This window comes from Phaenicophaeus curvirostris, chromosome 15, assembly GCF_032191515.1.
Source record: "Phaenicophaeus curvirostris isolate KB17595 chromosome 15, BPBGC_Pcur_1.0, whole genome shotgun sequence".
NCBI lineage: Eukaryota > Metazoa > Chordata > Aves > Cuculiformes > Cuculidae > Phaenicophaeus > Phaenicophaeus curvirostris.
The window spans coordinates 17790216-17811905 of record NC_091406.1 but is presented as its reverse complement, the minus strand read 5'-3'; the positions used below and the strand labels follow the sequence as shown (position 1 = coordinate 17811905).

At 52.0% G+C, this 21690-nt stretch overlaps 1 protein-coding gene across 3 annotated transcripts in view; it reads left to right on the top strand.

The window, feature by feature from the left end:
• SIL1 (SIL1 nucleotide exchange factor) overlaps positions 1-21690 on the top strand; it is a 112021-nt gene that overhangs the window by 5448 nt on the left and 84883 nt on the right. For 2 of the 3 annotated variants that reach the window (XM_069869667.1, XM_069869664.1), the window contains one exon: positions 19508-19622. In XM_069869667.1, the coding sequence (XP_069725768.1) occupies positions 19518-19622 (105 nt within the window). In that variant the 5' untranslated portion in view covers positions 19508-19517. Of the gene's footprint in view, positions 1-5519; positions 5712-19507; positions 19623-21690 lie in introns of all 3 variants that reach the window. The other variant, XM_069869666.1, reaches the window with a different exon arrangement.

Here is a 21690-nt window from a genome sequence, read left to right as displayed (position 1 = left end):
AATTAACCTTTTCAACACAGAACGCTTTAACGTCTTCCGTGTTGGCGCTCATTTGCAAGAGATCTATGCGCAATTATTTCTTATGTACCAGTTAAACCTATCAGCCAACAGATGTCAAGTGCAGCAAAAATGCTATAATAATATTATGGTCTAATAATAGTTATAATGATTCTAATTACCTGGCGCAGCTTTTGAGAGAGGCAGGCTTGGAAATTAGTGCAGAAGAGATGTTTAACCTTGAACTGCAGAAGCAGGGCATGTTCAGAGGTGTCTGGGCTACGCTCCCTTCACCCCTTTGGGCATCCTGTTCCCTTTATTTCCTTCAGCAAACCGGGAGCAGCAGTCTGGTCTGTTTTAAGCATTTAAACCCCTCTCTCAATGTGTTCCAAGGTGGAGCAGAGTATTGGTGAGCTGTAGATGAGCACGGTGCTGGAAATAGCTGTGAGTGTGAAGCCTGGACATTTTTAACCTTGTGCTAACCTGGGCTTTGGCACGTTCCTGCTGCCTGATGATTGTGGCGCGCACAGAGGGCTTTCTCTTTGTTGTAGAGGAGGGAGCTGGCCTCTTCTCCCAAGTGACAGGACAAGAGGGAATGGCCTCAAGCTCCGCCAGGGGAGGGATCAGGCTGAACATCAGGAAAAAATTTTTCACAGAAAGGGTCATTGGGCACTGGCAGAGGCTGCCCAGGGAGGGGGTTGAGTCACCTTCCCTGGAGGTGTTTAAGGGACGGGTGGATGAGGCGCTGAGGGACATGGGTTAGTGTTTGATAGGAGGTGTCCCTGCCCATGGCAGGGGGTGGAACTGGATGGGCTTTGAGGTCTTTCCAACCCAAACCATTCTGTGATGCTGAGATCTTTTCCGCAGAGGAAGCCCTGCGTAGCCTGGAAGCTGACAGCATTCAAGGACAGTACACCAGGCTGAGCGTCTTTCCTCTAAAGAATAAATTTGTATGCTGAGGAGAACTCAGCAGGACCTACGGGAATTGGGCTGTTGGTTGCTGATCCCTGGCATGGGCAGCAGCTGCAAATCCTTTACCATTTTCCTGTGGAATGGATCCAGAGATGCCCTTGCAAGGTTGCCTTATTCATTTCCAGCTCGTTCGGTAGCCGGCAGGCTTCTTGCCCAAGCCCTGCCATGCAGCTCACGCTCGGTGTGAGCAGCCAGCCTTCTCACACGGCTCGTGCTGGGAGAGCTCTGCCATCTTCAGCCTTTTCTTTGGGGATGTTTGCCTTCTTGCTGGAGTCGGTACATCTACTCATGCATCACCATGGAGATGCAGGAGCTGCAGGCACGGCCTTTTCCAGGCTCGCGTGAGGAGGGATGCAACAATGGGCTGTGGTTGTTTAGGGAAAATGATTTCTCGGAGTAAATAATTTCTCAAAGAACACTTGTTGTTGCCCCGGAAGCTATTATGGAACAGGTAAACCTGGGATCTCTTGGAGCCTGGGCTGTACGGCTCATGTATTATTCTGTTGCTTTGCTCAACATCTGGGGTTGCTGCTGTGGCCAACACTGACTCCGGGGCAGGTTCAGATTAGACACCAGGAAAAATTTCTTCACTGAAAGTGTTCTCAGGCACTGGCAGAGGCAGCCCAGGGCAGTGGTGGAGTCCCCATCCCTCAGAGGCTTAAAAGACAAGTAGATGAGTTGCTCAGGGTTGTGGTTTAGTAGTGGAGAGGTATGGCTGGACTCAATGATCTCAAGGGTCTTTTCTGACCAAACAGTTCTATGATGGTTAGACTCACTGACCTACTTGTCATTTTACCTACCCTGAGAAACCAAATCTCCCCTTGCTTTCCTCCTCCCTGTAAATACTAGCTCTACGTTTCTCCTCCTGCCACAAAAGCACCTTTCTGCATCTTTTCTCAGTCCGTTGAACATCCAGGTTTTCACTGCAAGGCTTTTGCTGTGACTGGGATGGCTCTGGTGTGGTTTCCAAAGGGTGAGAAAGGTGCGTAGTGCATGGGGCTCTTCTGCACGTGGAGGAGAGCAGGCAGCTCCTGGCCTGGCAGGTGCTGCCAGCACACCCAGACCCTGAATGGGCTGGGGGACGCAGCCCTTGCCGTTCGCCTGGCACCAGAGCAGGTTCCTGGTACTTGGAGGACTGTCTCAGCAAGGTCTGGAAGAGCCCTCTGGCACCTCTCTGCCTCCGTGTCTCTTTTTAGACTTCCTCTGTAACATCTCTGTGCCTGTGCTGCTCTAAGGTCTCCCTGGAGCCTTCTCCAGGCTGAACAACTCTCTCAGCCTGTCCTCACAGTGGAGGTGCTCCAGCCCTCGGGTCATCTTTGTGGCCTCCTCTGGGCCTGTTCCAACAGTTCCATGTTCTTATGCTGGGGAGTCCAGAACTGGACTCGTGACTCCAGGTGGGGTCTCATGAGAGCAGAGCAGAGGAGCAGATCCCCTCCCTCACCCTGCTGGCCACTCTGCTCTTAGTGCAGCCACCCCTGATGTGGGTGTATTTCAAATGCAGGCTCTGCAGAATCGTGGGGTTTAATTAAACTGTGCTTTTCACATAACCGTTAATAGACAGACAATAACAAATGGTGGACAACGCATGTTCAGAACAAAGTCATTCTGTTCTCTTTTCCAGGACCCTGGAAATGAAAATGTGTCACCCTTGCAATGTACTTGGCCTGCTCACGGCTGCTGCTTTAGCGCAGTTACTCACTTCAGGGGGAGTTTGCTCTTCTTACTCGGGCTGAAGTAATTGTCTCAGTGTGTTCCTGCCCACAGAATAAACTGGGAGGCTATGGAAAATTTCCAGCAGGGGCTTTGGGTGATCTAAGTTCTGCTGCAAACTCTGCATGTATTCCCAACATAAGGAGGATATGGAACTGTTGGAATGAGTCCAGAAGAAGCCACGGAGATGATCCGAGGGCTGGAACAACTCCCGTATGAGGACAGGCTGAGGGAGTTGGGGTTGTTCAGTATGGAGAAGAGACGAATATGGGGAGACCTTAGAGCAGCTTCCAGTGCTGAAAGGGGCTTCAGGAAAGCTGTGGAGGGGCTGTGGATAAGGGAGGGCAGGGATAGGATGAGGGGAATGGTTTTCAGCTGAAAGAGGGGAGGTTGAGATGAGGTCTTGGGGAGAAATGTTTTGCAGTGAGGGTGGTGAGGCCCTGGCCCAGGTTGCCCAGAGCAGTGGTGGCTGCCCCATCCCTGGAGGGGTTCAAGGGCAGCTTGGATGGGCCTTGGAGCAACCTAATCCAGTGGGAGGTGCCTCTGTCCATGGCAGGGGATTGGGACTGGGTGGGCTTTGAGGTCCCTTCCAACCCAAACCATTCTGTGGTTCTGTGAGGTAGTTTTGAATATTGTGTTGTTGCTTGATGAATTGTGGCTCATGGAGATAGGTCTGCATCAGGGTTACACACCCAAAGGGCTGGGCGTGAGGTTCTTGCCTTTTCTGTGGGAAATGCCAGTCCCAGCCTCGGTGCAGGGAGGTTGCTGGGATGGAAAAATGATATTGTTGCATCCGGCACTGTTGTACCCAAAGTGGGAATAAGCAAGTAGCCCTTGCGTGCGTTTTGTTCCTTTTCTTCCAGCAAGCGTGAGGTAATCAAGTACAAAAAGTATGCAGAGGAGCTTGGAAGGGCTGCTCCACGCCACTGGGACGCTGTTGGAAATCGTAGCGGCGTTTGCATGGGTGGCACTTGCACAAGCGTTCCAGGGGTAAAGAATTTCATTGGTGATGATGTAAACAGGCTCCTTTGGGCCTGGGCACAGCGTTGCTTGGGGAGCAGAATGGGATTGCTGGCTGAAGCGTCGCTGAGTTCTGGCTGGTTTCTGGTTGCTAGCGTGGGGTTTGTTCTCTCTGGGTTTGGGAAGCTTCCCATTGTTTAGGAACATAACCAGAATCAGCTGGGGCCATCGGTGCGGGTGCCCTGGGCTCCTGCAGCCCTTCAATCTCTCCTTGAAATCCATGAGTCAGAAAGCTGGAAAAAAGGTCCATTTTTCAGAGGAGGAGCCCTCGTCTTCCATTCGGAGGTGTGAGCCCAAGCCATGTCCTGGATGGATGCTGAAAGCTTTCCCTGCTGAACCTGCGTGCACATGGATCGCAGGCTGGGGCAGCGGGATGGCTGGCGGCGAGGGCTGGTCGTGCCGTGCTCCCGCCCCGTGCTGGCTCTGCTCTCGCCGAGGTTGATCCCCATCCAGGGGGCTGCTGGGTGGAAATGGGAGTGTGTAGAGCCTGGGAGAGGCTGCGGGAACCTGGCTCTCGACTTGCAGCTGCAGTGCCTGAAAAGCATCACTGTGAACGACAGACTTGTGTCTGCTAGCCTCCTCCTCCACGAGAGCCTGGTTTAACACTTCCTGCGTGACGGTAACAGCCTGTGTTTTACTACTTGCTGGAAAGCAGTGCCACGAGCACTTTACAGCTCCCTTGGTGCGTGTACTGGCTGATGGTGGAGTCTATGTTGGGTGAGATGCTCATCCATCCATCCATCCTGGCCAAGTAAGGCTGGCAAGATGGTGTCCTCTGCTTGATGCCAGTCCCTGCGGCTGGAGAAGAGGCCTGGTACAGATTAAACTGTCTCTAAATATAACTTGTCACGAGGCGTCAGATGCTCTTTAGATAAATTCTGGAAAGAACCCGACACAGCTGTGGTTTGTGCTGGTGTTACCAATACCGAGGGGATTATCTTCTGCCTGTCACCTTGTTCTTCTCTTGTTCCTTGCTTTAGGCTGAGTAGGGAGTCGATTGAGAGCAGCCCTGAAGCAAAGGACTTGGGGTGCTGGGGGATGAGAAGCTCCACATGAGCCAGCAACATGTGCTTGCGGCCCAGAAAGACGATGGTATCCTGGGCTGCATCCAAAACAGTGGGATCAGCAGGGTGAGGGAGGGGATTCAGACCCTTTGCTCTGCTGTGGTGAGACCCAAACTGGAGTCCTGAGCACAGGAAGGACATGGAGCTGTTAGAACGAGTCCAGAGGAGGCCATGGAGATGATCTGAGGGCTGGAGAACCTCCTGTACAAGGACAGGCTGAGAGAGTTGGGGTTGTTCAGCCTGGAGAAGAGAAGGCTGTGGGGAGACTTCAGAGCAGCTTCCAGTACTGAAAAGGGGCTCCAGGAAAGCTGGGGAGGGGCTCTGGATCAGGGAGTGCAGGGATGGGATGAGGGGGAATGGTTTTAAGCTGCAAGAGGGGAGATTGAGATGAGATCTTAGGAAGAAATGTTTTGTTGTGATGGTGGGGAGGCCCTGGCCCAGGTTTCCCAGAGCAGTGGTGGCTGCCCCATCCCTGGAGGTGTTCCAGGCCAGGTTGGATGGGGCTTGGAGCCCCTGATCCAGTGGCAGGGGGTGGAACTGGATGGGCCTTTGGGGCCCTTCCAACTCAAACCATTCCATGCTTCCATGATGTGCAGTGTAACTAGAGGCTCTGTTGCTGGGTTTTGGGGCAGGCTGTTGCTTTTTGGTTACTGAAGGCAGCGTCTCTTAGTTGTCTTTTCCTGCCTTTTTAGCTCCTGCCATTCTGCTGTTCGCTCTCACTGTGTGCTTAGCCGACCTTCCTTGTGGGTTGCTCAGGATTCCCATTCAGGAACCTTGGGCAGACAAACTCTTGTGGGGAAGGAGTGGTTTTCCTTTCTGTGGTGGTGCACAGGTGGCTGACCCTGAAGAAGCATCTGGAACATCTGGAGCTGGTGGCTCAGCCCTGGGGGAGGGATTTACCCTCTGCGCAGAACAGTAAGCACTTGAGCCTGGTCTTTGTAGGAGCAGGTGAGTGATTTAGGTACTGGCTGGCATGATTAAGTCTGTGCCCACTGCAGGTTTAGGGGCTGGTTTTCAGTGTGATAACAGAGAGAGAAGGATGTGTTCTGCAGCAGAGCCAGTGCTGGAGAGTCCAGAGCCTGTGCTTTGATGGTTCCTGCAGGACTGCAGCAAATGGGGGGCCTACGAGGGGCCTCGACACAAGGTCTGAAATGAGACGAATTCACTACTTGGGAAACTGCGGTAGCACTTGTGAATAAACCAAAAAAAGGCTTTAGGACTATTTAAAAGAAAAAAAAATAATCCATAGTTCCACGTTGTGGGAATCCCCTTCCAGTGGGAGTACAGGGCTGGCTGTGAGCGGAGGAGCGTGTGCTCAGATGAGTGATAGCCTGTCGCAGCACGTACGGCACCGAGGCTCTGACAAACATTAGCTGCCTTAGTGCCTCCCCAGGAGCAGTGGGAGGCTGCGCTGCTGGGGGAGGAATGTGAAGTTTCTGGAGCAGGAGGAGCTTCAGCCCAGAGCGGTAACTTAAACGCCAACATCTCTTTAATCCTGGGTGGTGGCTGCCTGGCACGGGAGCGCTGTACGGGAACAGATCGTGTTGTAGCAGCGTGCTTTAAAAACGAGAAGCGTGCTGGTCTGCGTAAGCGCTCGGGTCTGACACCAGCCAGCGGGGCTCCTTGGGTTCCTCCTCTGGGATTTGGCAGCTGCCTGCTTCAGGGGGTGTCATGGTCTTACAATAATTTATTCAGTCTGACACAGAACAAATTGTTTCTGCTGGCGGGTGCTTCAGGCGCAGTCTGTTAGCCGGCAGTCGCGGCTTCGTGGGCACCGAGAAGTTGGGGAAGGCAAGGCTGCCCTCCTCCTTCTCCTCCTCTTAGGCAGGGGGTTGGAACTGAATGATCTTTAAGGTCCCTTCCAACCCAAACTGCTCTGTGGCTGTGTGTGAAGTGTCTGTGGAGGGGGCGTCGTTGTAGCCCACCACCCGTCCCAGCCTCTGTGTTGCTGGTGGTTAAACCACATGCTCTGCACACGTTATCGATGGTGCTTGTGTGCTGGGTGCTCTGCAGACACTCGTTGTGTTTCTCGTAGCGCTTCGGGGTGCGGGGCAACAGAGGAGAGACTACGTTTCGAGATTTGGACCTAGTTGCCATTAAAGACACTTTGTTAAGTGGCTTTTTTTTAGGGCACCCTTTTAACTCTGTAATGAGAAGTGGAATATTAGATTTCGTAGCAGAATACAAAGTACACGTCCCCTGTGGGATACAGTAAATACATTTTATCTGTTCTATTACCTGTGGTTTTGATAATGTGTCCCCTAAGCATTTTAATCTTGTTTTCCAGAGTTGTCTCTAGGTGAGGAATCGCTCCTATTTACAACTTTGGGAATAATTGCCTGTTCATTAATTTCTTCTCTTTCCTCCTTTCCATCTATTATTGCTTCAGAGAGAAAAAAACCCTCTTTGTAAGTAACTGAAACAGGAGTGGCTGCTTTATGGGGAGGAGAGTTACGTTCGCTGGGGATATGTTTGTGAACGAGCACCTTGTAGCCGTGCGTGTGGACAGACCCCATGGTGTGTGCTGGCTCCTCCAGCGCTGGCTGGAGACTCTCGGCCCCATCGAGCCCACCAGGTGCTGGGCTGGCCTGGTGCTCCAGCAGTGAAAGAAGGCAGCATGTTTCTGGGCTGTCGTTGCACACCTGGAGCCGAGAGGCTGATGGTCATCTCTGCTCGCCCTCCTGAGCAGTGCTTTGCTCCCCGAGTGCTTTGCCCGCGGTGCTGTTACGAAACAGAAACGCGACAGGACAATGAGAGAATTCATCTGGGCCGCTTTTGTCTAGCAGCTAAAAGCCGGTTCAGAGGGTTTTGTGGAAGCGCCGTTTGCCTTCGTCCTTTTTTGCTCTTTCTTTGAGTATAGATGGAAAGAGCTGGAGACTGGAGGTCACTGTAATTATTATTCTCTTGAAAAACAGAATAAATGTGCCATTCGGTGCATAAATGACAGGGTCCTTGCCCTGGAAAATACACACGGCCTGACCCTGATGCTGCAAACCCTTTGGTGGGTGAGGAGCCGTCCGTACCTGGCTCTGGGTGCACTGAGATTTCATAGAATCACAGAATCACCAGGTTGGAAAAGACCCACCAGATCATCGAGTCCAAGCATTCCTATCCAACACTAAACCATGTCCCTCAGCACCTCATCCACCCGTCCCTTAAACCCCTCCAGGGAAGGTGACTCAACCCCTCCCTGGGCAGCCTCTGCCACTGCCCAATGACCCCTTCTGTGAAAATTTTTTTCCTAATGTCCAGCCTGAACCTCCTCTGGTGGAGCTTGAGGCCATTTCCACTTGTCCTGTTCCCTGTCCCTTGGGAGAAGAGCCCAGCTCCCTCCTCTCCACAACCTCCTTTCAGGGAGTTGTAGAGAGCAATGAGGTCTGCCCTCAGCCTCCTCTTCTCCAGGCTAAACAACCCCCAGCTCTCTCAGCTGTTGTGAGACTCCTTTATTTAGACAGCAGGGATGTAGGAGCTCTGTGGAACAGCGTGTCCATTGTGTGATAAAATCTGCTTCTGGGAGAGGAGAGTGGAGCCTGTGCTTCTCATGGGAGCAGCCTGCTTCGGGAAAACGCTGTGCCGGACATGCCATCTCCCCACCTGCCGTGGCTGTGGCACCACCAGGGTGCAGAGGAAGCTGCTCGGGATGTTCTGCTCTCTGAGCAGAGGGAAATGTGCTGCAGAGGTTTCTTTCATCTTAAAGACTGCGAGTGGCTAACAGCCTGCTGTCAGCTCTTGCCACCGGCAGGGAGGCTGTGAGAGTTCTTGGCTTTGCCAGTAGCCGTACAGCAAAGGCCAAGAGACAGAGACATAACAGAGCCTGCATGACTTTTCTTCCCTGAGGAAAACACTGTTTTGTATGGATCACAAGCTGTGGCTCTGCAGCTGTTTGAGGGCAGAGGAATCACAGAGATGGGCTCTTTGTGCAATGTCAAAGCCTGCCCGTCAGAAGCCGAGGTGCTCTGGAGCTCCACTTCAGTGTCCTTCCTGCTAGGCAGCAAAGGGAAACAAAGGCTCTGAACCAGGATCACTTGGGGGATCAAAGCCCTGCTGAGCAGAAGCTGTTGGGGCAAAAGGCAGGACGGAAGCAGGAAGGCCTACAGGAAAGCTCGGGAGAGGCTCTTGATCAGGGAGTGCAGGGATAGGATGAGGTAGGACAGTTTTAAACCAAAAGAGGGGAGACTGAGATGAGATCTTAGGGAGAAATGTTTTGCTGTGAGGGTGGGGAGGCCCTGGCCCAGGTTGCCCAGAGCAGTGGTGGCTGCCCCATCCCTGGAGGTGTTCAAGGCCAGGTTGGATGGGGCTTGGAGCCCCTGATGCAGTGGGAGGTGTCCCTGCCCATGGCAGGGGGTGGGACTGGGTGGGCTTTGAGGTACCTTCCAAATCATTCTATGATTGTATGATTGCACGGTCACAGCCCATGCAGATGATGGGGACGATCTGATAACAGCAGCCAGGCCTCCAGAGAGATCTGTGACACGTCTCCTCTGCTGGAGTGCTCAGACCTGCATCTGCGTTTCCACAGTGCCTGAGCCAGTTAATAATTAACAGATACTTCACAGTCATATTTTCAGCTGTTTTTTCCATACCTTGCTACAAGTAACATCTCGAATAGCTCTCCCTGTCTAACAGAAGGTGAGAGGAGAGATGTGTTTTTCAGCAGTGGACTCCTTCCATTTGATGGTGCTTTGTGTGCAGGCAGTTTTCCTTGCTTCTTCCCTGATTTCTATGATGTCTAAACCAGTGCCCAAGCAGCACCAAGGACTGGAGCATCCCGATCCTGGGAGCAGTGTGAGCACATGTTGGTCTGTAACTGTGTCACAAGCAGCAAGGTGAAAAACTATTCCCCAAAGTAGAAGCGACAGATGATGAAGAACAGGAAAAGGAAGGAATTATGTTCTTTTTCACCTTTCTGCATTTGCAGCCTTTGGAGCTCTTTGCTATTTTGCATTTCCTTAGGAAAAGTCCTGCTCAGTGCATGCTGCCTGCTGCTGGCGATGGTTCCGCTTTGGTTTTGGATGAGGGAGGCTCTGCACTTGCAGAACAAGTCTTGCTTTTTGGTCTTGGTGGGAAATTCCGGGTTAGAAGAATGGAAATCATGGTGAGCATCGCTTCTAGGTGATTGCAGTGGTAGTCTCTGTTCTCTCTTCATACTCATTACTGTCCTGGGCTTTTTTAATTGCTTGTGAAAAGCATCCTCTGAGACCACTTGGAAATTACTGAGCAGTGAAAAAAATAAACAAGCTTGAGTGCCTTTCATCCACATACGTGAAGGTACTGCTGCAGGCCTTGGTGGAAGGCCCCCTGTAATTCCTTTGGTTGTGGCCATGGTGTCTGTGTTAGGAGTGGAACAACCGAGCCGTGGTGTGGGGAACGACTTGCCCAGGTTCCTGCAGAGAGCTGAGGTGAAGCCGGGAGCCGTCCTGATAGAGCCTGCTTGGCAGTAGCTTATGATCACCCCCGGAGAGCTCCTTATTCCCATCAGGGAGGCTTTGAGGTTGCCTCGTTAGGGCTTTATTCCGGGTTATTCTGCTGGTGGCCGATCAGGCAGCTCCTGGCTGGCTTTGACCCATGAGGTGGATGCCGGTGGCTTTTCAACTGGGAACTTGCCACAAACCTGGAACACGGTGGAGACCAGCTTGCTGGGGCAGGTCCTGAGCTGGCAGCGGGGAGATGGAGCTGTGGGGATGGATGCTGGTGTAGGAGTTGTGCCTGGTACGTCCACTCTGGGTTTCCATAACACTGAGATGAATTTTGCATGGTGTTTAACCTCTTAATTGAGTCTCTTTGTAGGCAAGCCGGCACCTGGCACGGGAAGGAGGTTTTTGTTTGATGTTAGAGCCACGAGTGAACAGCAGGAACTTGGAAAATACAAAAAGCTGCTTGCAGAGAGGCTGAGAGTGCGGCAATTAAATCCTTGGCTCTTTGTAGGCCCAGCTGCAGCGGGATGTCAGGGTTCCCTGTGTCCCGGCTCGTGCGGTGGGTGCTTTCTTTCCTCTGCTTGGGAAAGCAGAAGGGGTAAAAAACCATGGTGGACACTGGCAGACTCCAAGGTCAGTCCTGGACAAGTTGTCACCTTGCAAACAGCGGCTGGTGGAAATGCTAGATACATGCAAGTGTGAAAATATCACTCAGCTGGATGTGCTGTGTGGGAAATTGCATGCAGGAGCAGAAGGGAGTCGGTATGGGCAGGACGAGAGGTGTTTTCACCTGGGGTTTGGGAAGTGAAGAAGAAGGGGGAAGTCATTCTGCATGGTTGAGGTTGGGCAGCGTGGCAGCTTCCAGGAAGGTGTTTGTCCTGAAGGTCCCGGAGAAACTCTTCTCTCCAGGCAAGTTCCAAATTGGTGGCAATCACCGCCGCGCTCTGGTGCAGACGTGAAGCTCTGCAGAGTGAGGGCGTTGTGTGCACGTGCAGGCGTTCACAGAGCCCTGCGAGAGCAGCTGCCAGAAATCCAGGTAGATGCAGTTTTTATCAATAATAAATGATACATTCAGTCCTCTGATCTCTGAGGCATGCTCTGCTGTTGTACACAGCATCCTGAGCGAGGCAGAAGATCCATCCTGCACCCAAGGCTCTCCAGCACGGAGAGTCTCAGGATTGCTGGAGACACGCTGGCGGCAGCACCTGGAATTGAGGATGCGCTGAGCCCTGGCAGAGCAGCCCCTGCTGCCATCGCCACTAATGAGCAGGTGGAGAGGACGATGGCAGCCTGGCTTGGACTTCAAACCACCAAAATACAAAACTGAGCTCCTGCCCTCTGGAGAGCAGCGTTCTCTGCGATTGCTGCCTCCTGGAGGAATTCATTAAATGAATGTAGTTGATAGACTACTAGTTGATGTTTAATGTTAAACTGCGTGAGGTTGTTTGTATAAACAACAGGGTCGGAGCTGCTGTGGTCGGGTAGAAAGGGCAGTGCTGGCTCTATGATGTGAGGCCTACAGGGAAGCTGGGGAGGGGCTCTTGATCAGGGAGGGCAGGGATAAGATGAGGGGAATGGTTTTCAACTGAAAGAGGGGAGATTGAGATGAGATCTTGGGAAGAAATGTTTTGCTGTGAGGGTGGGGAGGCCCTGGCCCAGGTTTCCCAGAGCAGTGGTGGCTGCCCCATCCCTGGAGGGGTTCAAGGCCAGGTTGGATGGGGCTTGGAGCCCCTGATCCAGTGGGAGGTGTCCCTGCCCATGGCAGGGGTGGGACTGGATGGGCTTTGAGGTCCCTTGCAGCCCAACCTTTTGTCCCTCATCCTAATCATTTTATGAAATATTTTTATTAATAACCTCAAGGTTATTAATATTTATTGTAATTATTTGTTAGTGATGGTTATAACAGTGGCATGATTGCATGGTAGATGTCACACTCTGCAAGCATGCATTTCTGCCGTTGTTATCCTTCTCCTCCCTCCCCATTCCCATCCTCTGATGTCAAAATACCCCCTCCCCGTGGATTCACAGAATCATAGAATCACTAGGTTGGAAAGGACCCACCAGATCATTGAGTCCAACCATTCCTATCAATCACTAAACCATGTCCCTCAGCACCTCATCCACCCGTCCCTTAAACCTCTCCAGGGGAGGTGACTCAACCCCCTCCCTGGGCAGCCTCTGCCAGTGCCCAGTGACCCTTTCCATGAAAAAATTTTTCCTAATGTCCAGCCTAAACCTCCCCTGCTGGAGCTTGAGGCCATTTCCACTTGTCCTGTCCCCTGTCACTTGGGAGAAGAGCCCAGCTCCCTCCTCTCCACAACCTCCTTTCAGGTACTTGTAGAGAGCAATGAGGTCTGCCCTCAGCCTCCTCCAGGCTATTTGGAGCGGTGCTTCTGCTGCGATGGGAGCAGGACCTGCTGCCTGGGGACAGGCTGTCCCTGACAGAAGAGCTCAAGCCATGGTTTATTCCTGTACGCCTAAAACCGTGGCCTCCTTGCTGAGTGGGTTCTCTGTAGGCAGCAAAGTATGGGAAGGTGTTCCTACAACTTTTCGCTTGCGTAGGAGTGTTTTTAACGCGCCAGAACCAAGTGCTGGTAGGAGTAAATGATGGGGAGCAAGCAAGGAGAATAAATGAGTTTCTAAGCAGTTTCTGGAGTGGTGTCAATGGGTTGTTCCATACTACAGCTGCGCCCTCTCCATGGAAATCTGAGTAGTGAGAGGGCGTGTGTGCAAGAGTGGTGCCTCCGTCCTGTGTGTCACCCACAAATGTGGGACCCTGCGACAGGGATTGGGGCTCGGTGCTGCGAGCTCCTGCGTGGAGCTGGGATCCTCACTGGAGGCACGCGTGTGCTTTTCTAATGACAGGACAGGAGGAGGAGCAGAGCTGCTGGGAGCATCCCAATGGTGACAAGCCTGACAGTATTCCAGAAGCATTTGGCCAACGTCCTCAGCCCCACGGTGCGAGTGTTGGGGTGTCCTGTGTGGGGAACAGGAGCTTGACTTGATGGTCCTTGTGGGTCCCTTCTGACTCAGGACTTTCTATGATTCTACGACTCCGAGTGTGGCAGACCCTGAAAAAAGCTGCGTGGAGCCTGCGCAAGGTCAGTGTGGTGAGTCCATACCCAGAGAGGGCTGTTCCTGCCTGATCTGTCCTGAGAAAATCAGAGATGAACAAACCGGGGCTCCATCAGGAACGCCGCATGGGTCCCTGGAGGAAGCTCCTCACTATGTTTCAATTTGAAATTCAGAGTTCTTCTGCTTTGCATAAGGTGTTAAGTTCATTATTATTATTTTATTCTGTTTTTATTATTAATTTTTATTCGGATCTAGTCTTTTGATCACTCAAGTGTGTTCAGGTCTCTTCCAAGATCTTTGTAGTTTTAATATTGGCTTTAATGAAGGGGAAAATTCGCTCCTGCTATCTTTTGGCAATACTGCTGATCAGGACCCCTCCATGGCAGGAGGGAACTCAGATGGACACACGGAGCAGGAGGTCCTGGGTGCGTGTCCATCAGCTCTGTGGAGCCACAGCAGCTCCCTGGCACACAACTTTTAAGGCAAGTGCAATTAATTTCTTGGCCTTGTCTCAGGGAAGAAAAAAAGCATCAAAAAAGAAGGGGAAGATGTCTTTTAAGGGGGGGAAAAGTGGTATTGGAAACTTGCACGTCCTGTTCTTTGTGAAGGCAGTGGGGACTGCTTGTGTTCTGCAAGGTTTGGGAGCTCGTTGGAGTTCTTGCAGCATCCTGCCCATCGTCTTGCATCTTCCTGCTTGATCCTCCATGTTAAAATGTGCTGCAGGTAACCATCTCTGGGAAGACATGTGTGGAATAGAATCACAGGATAACCAGGTTGGCAGAGACCCACTGGATCATCGAATCCAACCATTCCCATCAATCACTAAACCATGCCCCTCAGCACCTTGTCCATCCATCCCTTAAACACCTCCAGGGAAGGTGAATCAACCCCCTCCCTGGGCAGCCTCTGCCAGTGCCCAATGACCCTTTCTGTGAAGAATTTTTTCCTGATGTCCAGCCTGAACCTCCCCTGGTGGAGCTTGAGGCCATTCCCTCTTGTCCTGTCCCCTGTCACTTGGGAGAAGAGCCCAGCTCCCTCCTCTCCACAACCTCCTTTCAGGGAGTTGGAGAGAGCAATGAGGTCTCCCCTCAGCCTCCTCTTCTCCAGGCTAAACACCCCCAGCTCTCTCAGCCGTTCCTCATAAGGCCTGTTCTGCAGCCCCTTCCCCAGCTTTGTTGCTCTTCTCTGGACTCTCTCCAGAGCCTCAACATCCTTCTTGTGGTGAGGGGCCCAGAACTGAACACAGGATTCGAGGAGCAAACAGGAAGGACAGGACCCATGCCTTCTCTCTCATGGGGTGTTCACATTGGCAAGTTCCCTTCTCATGGCTCCAGTTTCCAGAGGACACCTGAGAAATCCTGTGCTTCCTGCCAAAAGCCGCAGCATAACACCCCTGGACTGTCAGGGCAGGGAGAGCTGGATGGTCCTCAGCACTCAGACCTGCTAATTAGGCATGTGGTCATCGACACGTGTCTGCCAAATGATTAATATGTCCAGGCTGGCTTTCCTCAGCTTGGTTTGTGCTTAACAGGAGCCTTTGTGTCTGTGGAAGGAAGAAGGGATGATGGCATTTGCAGGTTGGTCCTGCTTCTCTGTTTGGAAGCAGGGGGCTGCGCAGACCTGGCTGTGATGAATGGGGAAAGGCGAAGTGTCCTGTGGCCCCCTAATAATGCTCTGTCACCAGCTGCCTCGTCTCCTACATGCAGACTGAAGCTCCAATAAACCCTCCTCTTCCTCCTGCTGGTGTATCTGCCCAGGGACTGCCACCCCCGGGATGTTCCCTGGGCGTCTGAGTGACACCGCTCTGCTCTGCAGCGACGGGTCAGCCACAACGGGGGCTCCTGGCGGAGCTGGGGACCCTCTCGCTTACAGCAACAAAACTTCAGGTCAGCTCAGCATCCTTCTCTTTCTCCGTCGTATTGCACATCAGTGAGCACGGCGCACTGGCCTCGGCTGTGGATGCCAGGGTCGTTAAAATGATGTCGTGTTTGAACAGGCATCTCGACTCGACGCTGATTGCAGTGTGTGAGCCGCGAGCAGCTCTGCAATCAGACCGTCCTATTTACTCCTCTCGCTTTAAAACAGTTTCCTTAACTGTTACTACTCATCAAACTTCGGCTTCCGCCTTAGGGCTGTGAGCGCTCGGAGGATTTTGTGTCACCAGTTGAGCTGAAGGGTGCTCGGGATGTGTTCCTGGATGTCATTCATCCTGTGATTGTTCTCCAGTGCTGCCCTTGGTGCAGTGAGGGGAGCTCTGTGAATTATTTGTGCTCGTGGACACACATCGTGCTCTTGGTGCTGTTGTTACCAACGAAGGGTGGCTGGGCAGACACTGCCTGAGCTCGTGAATTCACAGTTTGGTGAGACTCATAATTCTGGTACTGCTCCCTCAATCCCTAGTAGAGAATGAGAATTAGCTTATTGCTGTTGCTTCTCGTTGGCTGTAAACCCGGAGCCTGCTGAGGGGCTGGGGAGCTCTCTGGGATTTCCAAGTGCTCTCCTGGAGCAGGGGATCAGGTTTCAGGTCAGGCTTGAGGCCCTGGCCAAGGTTGCCCAGAGCAGTGGTGGCTGCACCATCCCTGGAGGGGTTCAAGGCCAGGTTGGATGGGGCTTGGAGCCCCTGATCCAGTGGGAGGTGTCCCTGCGCATAGCAGAAACTGGATGGGTTTTGAGGCCCCTTCCAACCTAAACCATTCCATGATTCCATGATTTATTGGAGTGGCAGTGTACATTCAGTGTGGGCTTGGAGTTAGGGACATGAAAGAGCAGAAGACATTAATGCAATGTGTTCCTTTCGCCGACTGGCTTTGAACTGTCACCTGTGACTGCGGCAGCCACATTTGCAGGGCTGTGCAGCACTTACTGATGTGCAGCTGGTAAAATCAATAAGAATGTCCCTTCTAATGGAGAACGTAATGGCTGTGCTGTTGTTTCTGTGGCCGCCGACACTGATGGGGTTTTCTGGAGCTGTGGGGCCAAGAACATTGCCAGCTCTGATAGAAGAACCGCTGCTGGGAACAGAGTGTCACCCTTTACTCTTTCCATAGTACCTGATTTTCTTTTACATAAGAGAATTATTGGGGAAAAACCAATACCCTACTCTGCACAAGGGTAATTTGTGGTCCTGCATCCCGGCATCATAGAATTGTGGAATAGTTTGGGTTGGGAGGGACCTCAAAGCCCATCCAGTTCCACCCCCTGCCCTGGGCAGCAACACCTGCCACTGGATCAGGTTGCTCCAAGCCCCATCCAACCTGGCCTTGAACCTCTCCAGGGATGGGGCAGACACTGCTTCTCTGGGCAAAACGATGTCCTTCAATCACAGCGAATGCTCCCCATGCAGGTGGGGTCAGGGTTACTACCTTTTCTGCCTTGCAAGCTGCAAGGATCGTTTCCTCTCTGCTTCGTATCCACGTAACAGCTTTGGCAATCCTCTCACGCCCTCTGCGTGCGTCTGTCTTGTAGCGAGATGTCAGCCTGCACAGGCTTCTCTCCAGGAGCTTCAAACCCCCGTGTTTCATATGTTGGCTGCTCCTGCCTACCTGGGACCTAAGCAAACTGCTAATTGTTGTGCAGATGTCATCTTCCAGGCAGGCATGAGGTTGTAGGCTTTAAAGAGGCTGTGCTGTCGTTTGCCACCAGCCTTCTCGGTACACGTGAGCTCTATTTTTATGGGAGGGTGCGTTTTCTTTCAGCTGCTGCTTTGTTGAATTTCTTTTTCTTCTTTTCTCTTTTTTATTTCCAGGCTTGCAGGTAAAGTTTTAGAGACACATCTATTTTTCATTATCCTGGTTTTGCCACTTGTTTTATAACTAAAAAAAAAAAACCAACCCAAGCCCTGTTTTCTATGTAAAGAGCAGCAGTTTGCTCTGAGATGAGGTGAAGGGAGGGCTGCGTGCCTTGGTTACTGGGAGCCTTGCTGTGGTGTTAGCCAGAGGGCACGTAGATCTGGGAGCAGATGGAGTTTGAGCCTATGGATTCTACTCTGGGTTTTCCAGCTCAGGAACCTGAGTGTTGGTTGTAGCCTGGTTCCACTTGGCAGTGCCCCAGGACATACATGGAGGCTTTGGCCCCGGGGTGTCTTTGCCTCTCTTCTGGAAATGGAGAGCTTTTGCACTCGGGTTGTGTTTTAATAAGGGCTTGTGGGTCCTTGGGGTTGGTTAAGTGACTCTTTAGACAAGAAGAGGACGTTGAAGGAGGATATTAAATCACCAGGTCAGGTACCACAAGGTGGTACTGCCACACACAGTGTGAGTTGAGCAGTGGAGCTCATTGCCGAGGGATCATAGAATCATAGAATCATTGCTCCAAAAGCAATTAGTGGGAAACAAAAATCCAGTTGATTGGAATTTGAGCTCAAAGGGTGAGGCTGCTGTTCAGGAAGGCCCTGGGTCAGGACTTTTGGGAAGGTGCATCAGAAGTATTACTATTATTTGGGCACCCTGCTCTGCTTCCTTTTGCCAGGTGTTTGCCACGGACCAGTGGGATGCAGCGTTTTATCTTTTTTTTTTCTTTTTTTGGCCAAAGCCAAAACCAAGCAAGAAAAGGAAGAAGTAACAAAACAGAGCAGGGAGACATGGTAGCCATCAAGGGGTGGAAGGAGAGGCCCATGGAGATGATTTGAGGGCTGGAGCACTTCCCTTATGAGGGCAGGTTGGTGTTGTCCAGCCTGGAGAAGAGAAGGCTTAGAGCAGCTTCCAGTACTGAAAGGGGCTCCAGGAAAGCTGGAGAGGGGCTCTTGATCAGGGAGTGCAGGGATGGGATAAGGGGGAATGGTTTTAAGCTGCAAGAGGGAAGATTGTGATGAGGTCTTAGGGAGAAATGTTTTGCTGTGAGGGTGGGGAGGCCCTGGCCCAGGTTGCCCAGAGCAGGGGTGGCTGCCCCATCCCTGGAGGGGTTCAAGGCCAGGTTGGATGGGGCTTGAAGCCCCTGATCCAGCGGGAGGTGTCCCTGCCCATGGCAGGGGGTGGAACTGGATGGGCTTTGAGTTCTCTTCCAACCCAAACCATTCCATGATTCTGTGACTCCACTCTCTGGGTGTCCCCAAAGCCTTTTGGGATAGAGCTCCTTTGGTGGCAGGGATTGTGCTGTGAGCTCATTTTATGCTCTGTGGAATGGAAGATGGTTGCTTCAAGGAAGGAAGAAATCTGCTGTGTGATGTGCTGTCCTGATGGACAACGGAGACAGAGAGAAAGATATTTAGGACTGTGTGTATGGGAGGAGGTTCTTTAAAACCTGGATAAGGAGTAGGAGCTGACTTGATGGAGGGATGAGTAATGAAGAAGTGTTTGAACGGAACTAATCAGTCCCATCTTCTTTCAAAAGACTTCATTTAGTTTAATTTAGCAGCCTGTAAATTTAGAACCAATCAAAGGAAATGCTTCTCTGGGCTGTGTGCCGCCAGGCTGCTCCGTTCCCTGCCCGGTGTGAGCAGCAGCGAGCTGAGCGCTGGGGGTGGGTTTGAAGCCTCGTGTTGCGAGGCAGTGGGACACGTGTGAGCATGGTTCTGTACGCAGTGGGGGAACACAAACTCTGTACCAGGGTGACTGCAGCCACAAGAGCAGGACCCTTCCCTTTTCCCCCCCTTTTTGGTTCTGTAGGTGGTTTGCAGTCGGTCGGAGTGTCTGTATGACAACAGGATTGCTTTGGGGTCTGCTGGAAGCTCTGGCAGAGTTGGCTCTTGGGCTCACGGTCTGGAGGATGCAGTGCTCTGAGCAGCAGGGAAAGCCTTGCACTGAGGGAGCCCCCAAGTAAACCTTGTTCACCTCTGCAAAGCGTTGTTTTCCTCAATAACTGGATTTAGACAACTCCCTTATTCTTTTGGTGGCTGGTACTTTTGTTTAGTTTGAGTTAATTCAGCTACTTCTGTGCTGAAAAGGAGGCACAGGCATAAAAAACCTTCACAGCATCACACTGAATTTTAGTTTTCCCTGTTGCTGTCAGCCATGGCACTAACACTGTGATTTTAAGCAGGACTTGCAGGTCTCTACATGTTTTCCAGGAGATGCGTAAGCCCCTGTGGGGTCCATATCAGCTACTTTGTCGCTACCTGTCATAAGCTCCATTAGCAGTAAAATCACACCCCGTGCTATCAGCTGCCCCACCGAGATCCGTGTGCCAACACCTCGAGGTGTTGTGTGTCCTGTGGTGTCACACCCCTGCACTCGTGCCGCGTTGTGAAATGTGTAAAGAATACTGAAACCTCTGTAAATGTTGACTAAAATGCTGTTTGGTTTGTTTCCCTTCTCATTCCAGGCTGGTGGCAATGACTTGCTGGGCTGTTCTCCTCTCCACTGCTGCCAAAGTCCACCTGCTGGTCCTGGTGGTTTCTGTGGTGTTTTCCCAGCCGAGCCTGAGCGATGGAGTTCCTGTAAGTGTTGGTTGTTGCGGCTGAGAGCTGAGCTCACGAAAGGCAGCCCAGCCCTGGGAGTCTGATGGGGCAACAGCCTTACCTGATCCCTCTTTAGGGCCACACGGGGTGTTGCAGCATTGGTGAATCACCTCTCCTTGGCAGTGGATCTTCGTAACAATGTTTCAGAAGGGTTTCTTTCTTAAATCTGCTTGCCTTACCCCAGGAATCATAGAATCATTGAATCACCAGGTTGGAAAAGACCCATTGGATCATCAAGTCCAACCATTCCTATCCATCACTAAACGATGCCCCTCAGCACCTCGTCCACCCGTCCCTTAAACACCTTCAGGGAAGGTGACTCAACCCCCTCCCTGGGCAGCCTCTGCCAGTGCCCAGTGACCCTTTCCATGAAAATTTTTTTCCTAATGTCCAGCCTGAACCTTCCCTGGCGGAGCTTGAGGCCATTCCCTCTTGTCCTGTCCCCTGTCCCTTGGGAGAAGAGCCCAGCTCCCTCCTCTCCACAACGTCCTTTCAGGTAGTTGTAGAGTGCAATGAGGTCTCCCCTCAGCCTCCTCTTCTCCAGGCTAAACACCCCCAGCTCTCTCAGCCGCTCCTCATAAGGCCTGTTCTCCAGCCCCTTCCCCAGCTTTGTTGCTCTTCTCTGGACTCTCTCCAGAGCCTCAACATCCTTCTTGTGGTGAGGGGCCCAGAACTGAACACAGGATTCGAGGAGTGGTCTCACCAGTGCCGAGTCCAGAGGGAGAATAACCTCCCTGGACCTGCTGGCCACGCCGTTTCTGATCCAAGCCAAGATGCCATTGGCCTTCTTGGCCGCCTGGGCCACTGCTGGCTCATGTTCAGTCGCTGTCAACCAACACCCCCAGGTCCTTCTCCTCCAGGCAGCCTTCCAGCCAGACTTCTCCTAGTCTGTAGCACAAAAAAAGCCAGAATGTGCTCAGTCGAGAGGGTTTCCAAGAGTAACAGTGCAGCCCAGGCAGCTCTTTTGTTTGGCCGGTGTCACTTTTGCTGTTTTGAGTTGTCCCACGTTCCCCTAGTGGCAAGAGGCAAAGCTGATAGTGTGGTGTAGTGGCAAGCAGAGGGGAAGAAGTGGCCTTGATGAGGTTCGTAGCTGTGCCTCTGTTGAGTCACCGCAAGTGAGTAAGGCTTAGAGGAGCGTCCTTGCGTCCCACGCACGTGGATTCTGCTTCTTGCAGCATTATTTTGAAGCTGCAGTCAAGGTGGGTGGATGCTGCTGGCCCTTCTGCACTCGTATGGGTGTGTAGAGCCCTGATAGATGAGTGGATCTGGGAAGCTTCCTTGAGGAACCTTGAGCAGTGGGAGGAGAAGGGGCTGGAGATAGAGAGCACCCATCCCAGCTGGAGAATGAGCGCTGGGACGGCCCCCCAGGGACAGGTGACCCAGCTGGCGGGCAGCCTGGCAGCGAGCTTCAGGCAGGATTGATGTAATGGGTGAATAACTCTCACACTAACTTCTGCAACAGCTCTGTGCTGGCCACGTCCCTTCTTCGTGGCAAACAGACTGCAGATCCTCCCAGACCCTCCCTGCTGGGGCTTCTCAGCTCATTCTAATTGAGTTCAGACGGAGAAAACCAGGAGGCTTTTTTTCCCTTTAAGGACACTTCCATTGTTCTTTAGAAAACATTTTTCTTTCTCCTATTTAATTATGAAAACAAACTAAAAGAGATTCTACTGAATCTCTGTATGAATGAAGAATTGCTTGTGTGCTGTTGCCTGTTTTTGACAGAAATATGAATAAACCCGGGGTGCGGCACAGCAGTTTGGGGCCAAACTGTGGCAGTAACATTGCAGTGAGCCCAGTCGCATCCTTTTATCCTTGCTGAACGGTTAGACCACAGCCCGCACAACGCGGGTAGACACCAACCATCTCCATTATCCGTTTCAACAGATGTGCCTGTTGGTTAATTTACAATGGCCTGTGTCATTTAGTCCCTCTTGGATAATAACACAGTAGCGTGAGTAAGCTAAATAACTGCTCTGACTCATTTATTTTAGTCCTGTTGCATCGTGGCTCAGAAAATGTTAACATTGATTTTCATCAGTAGAAC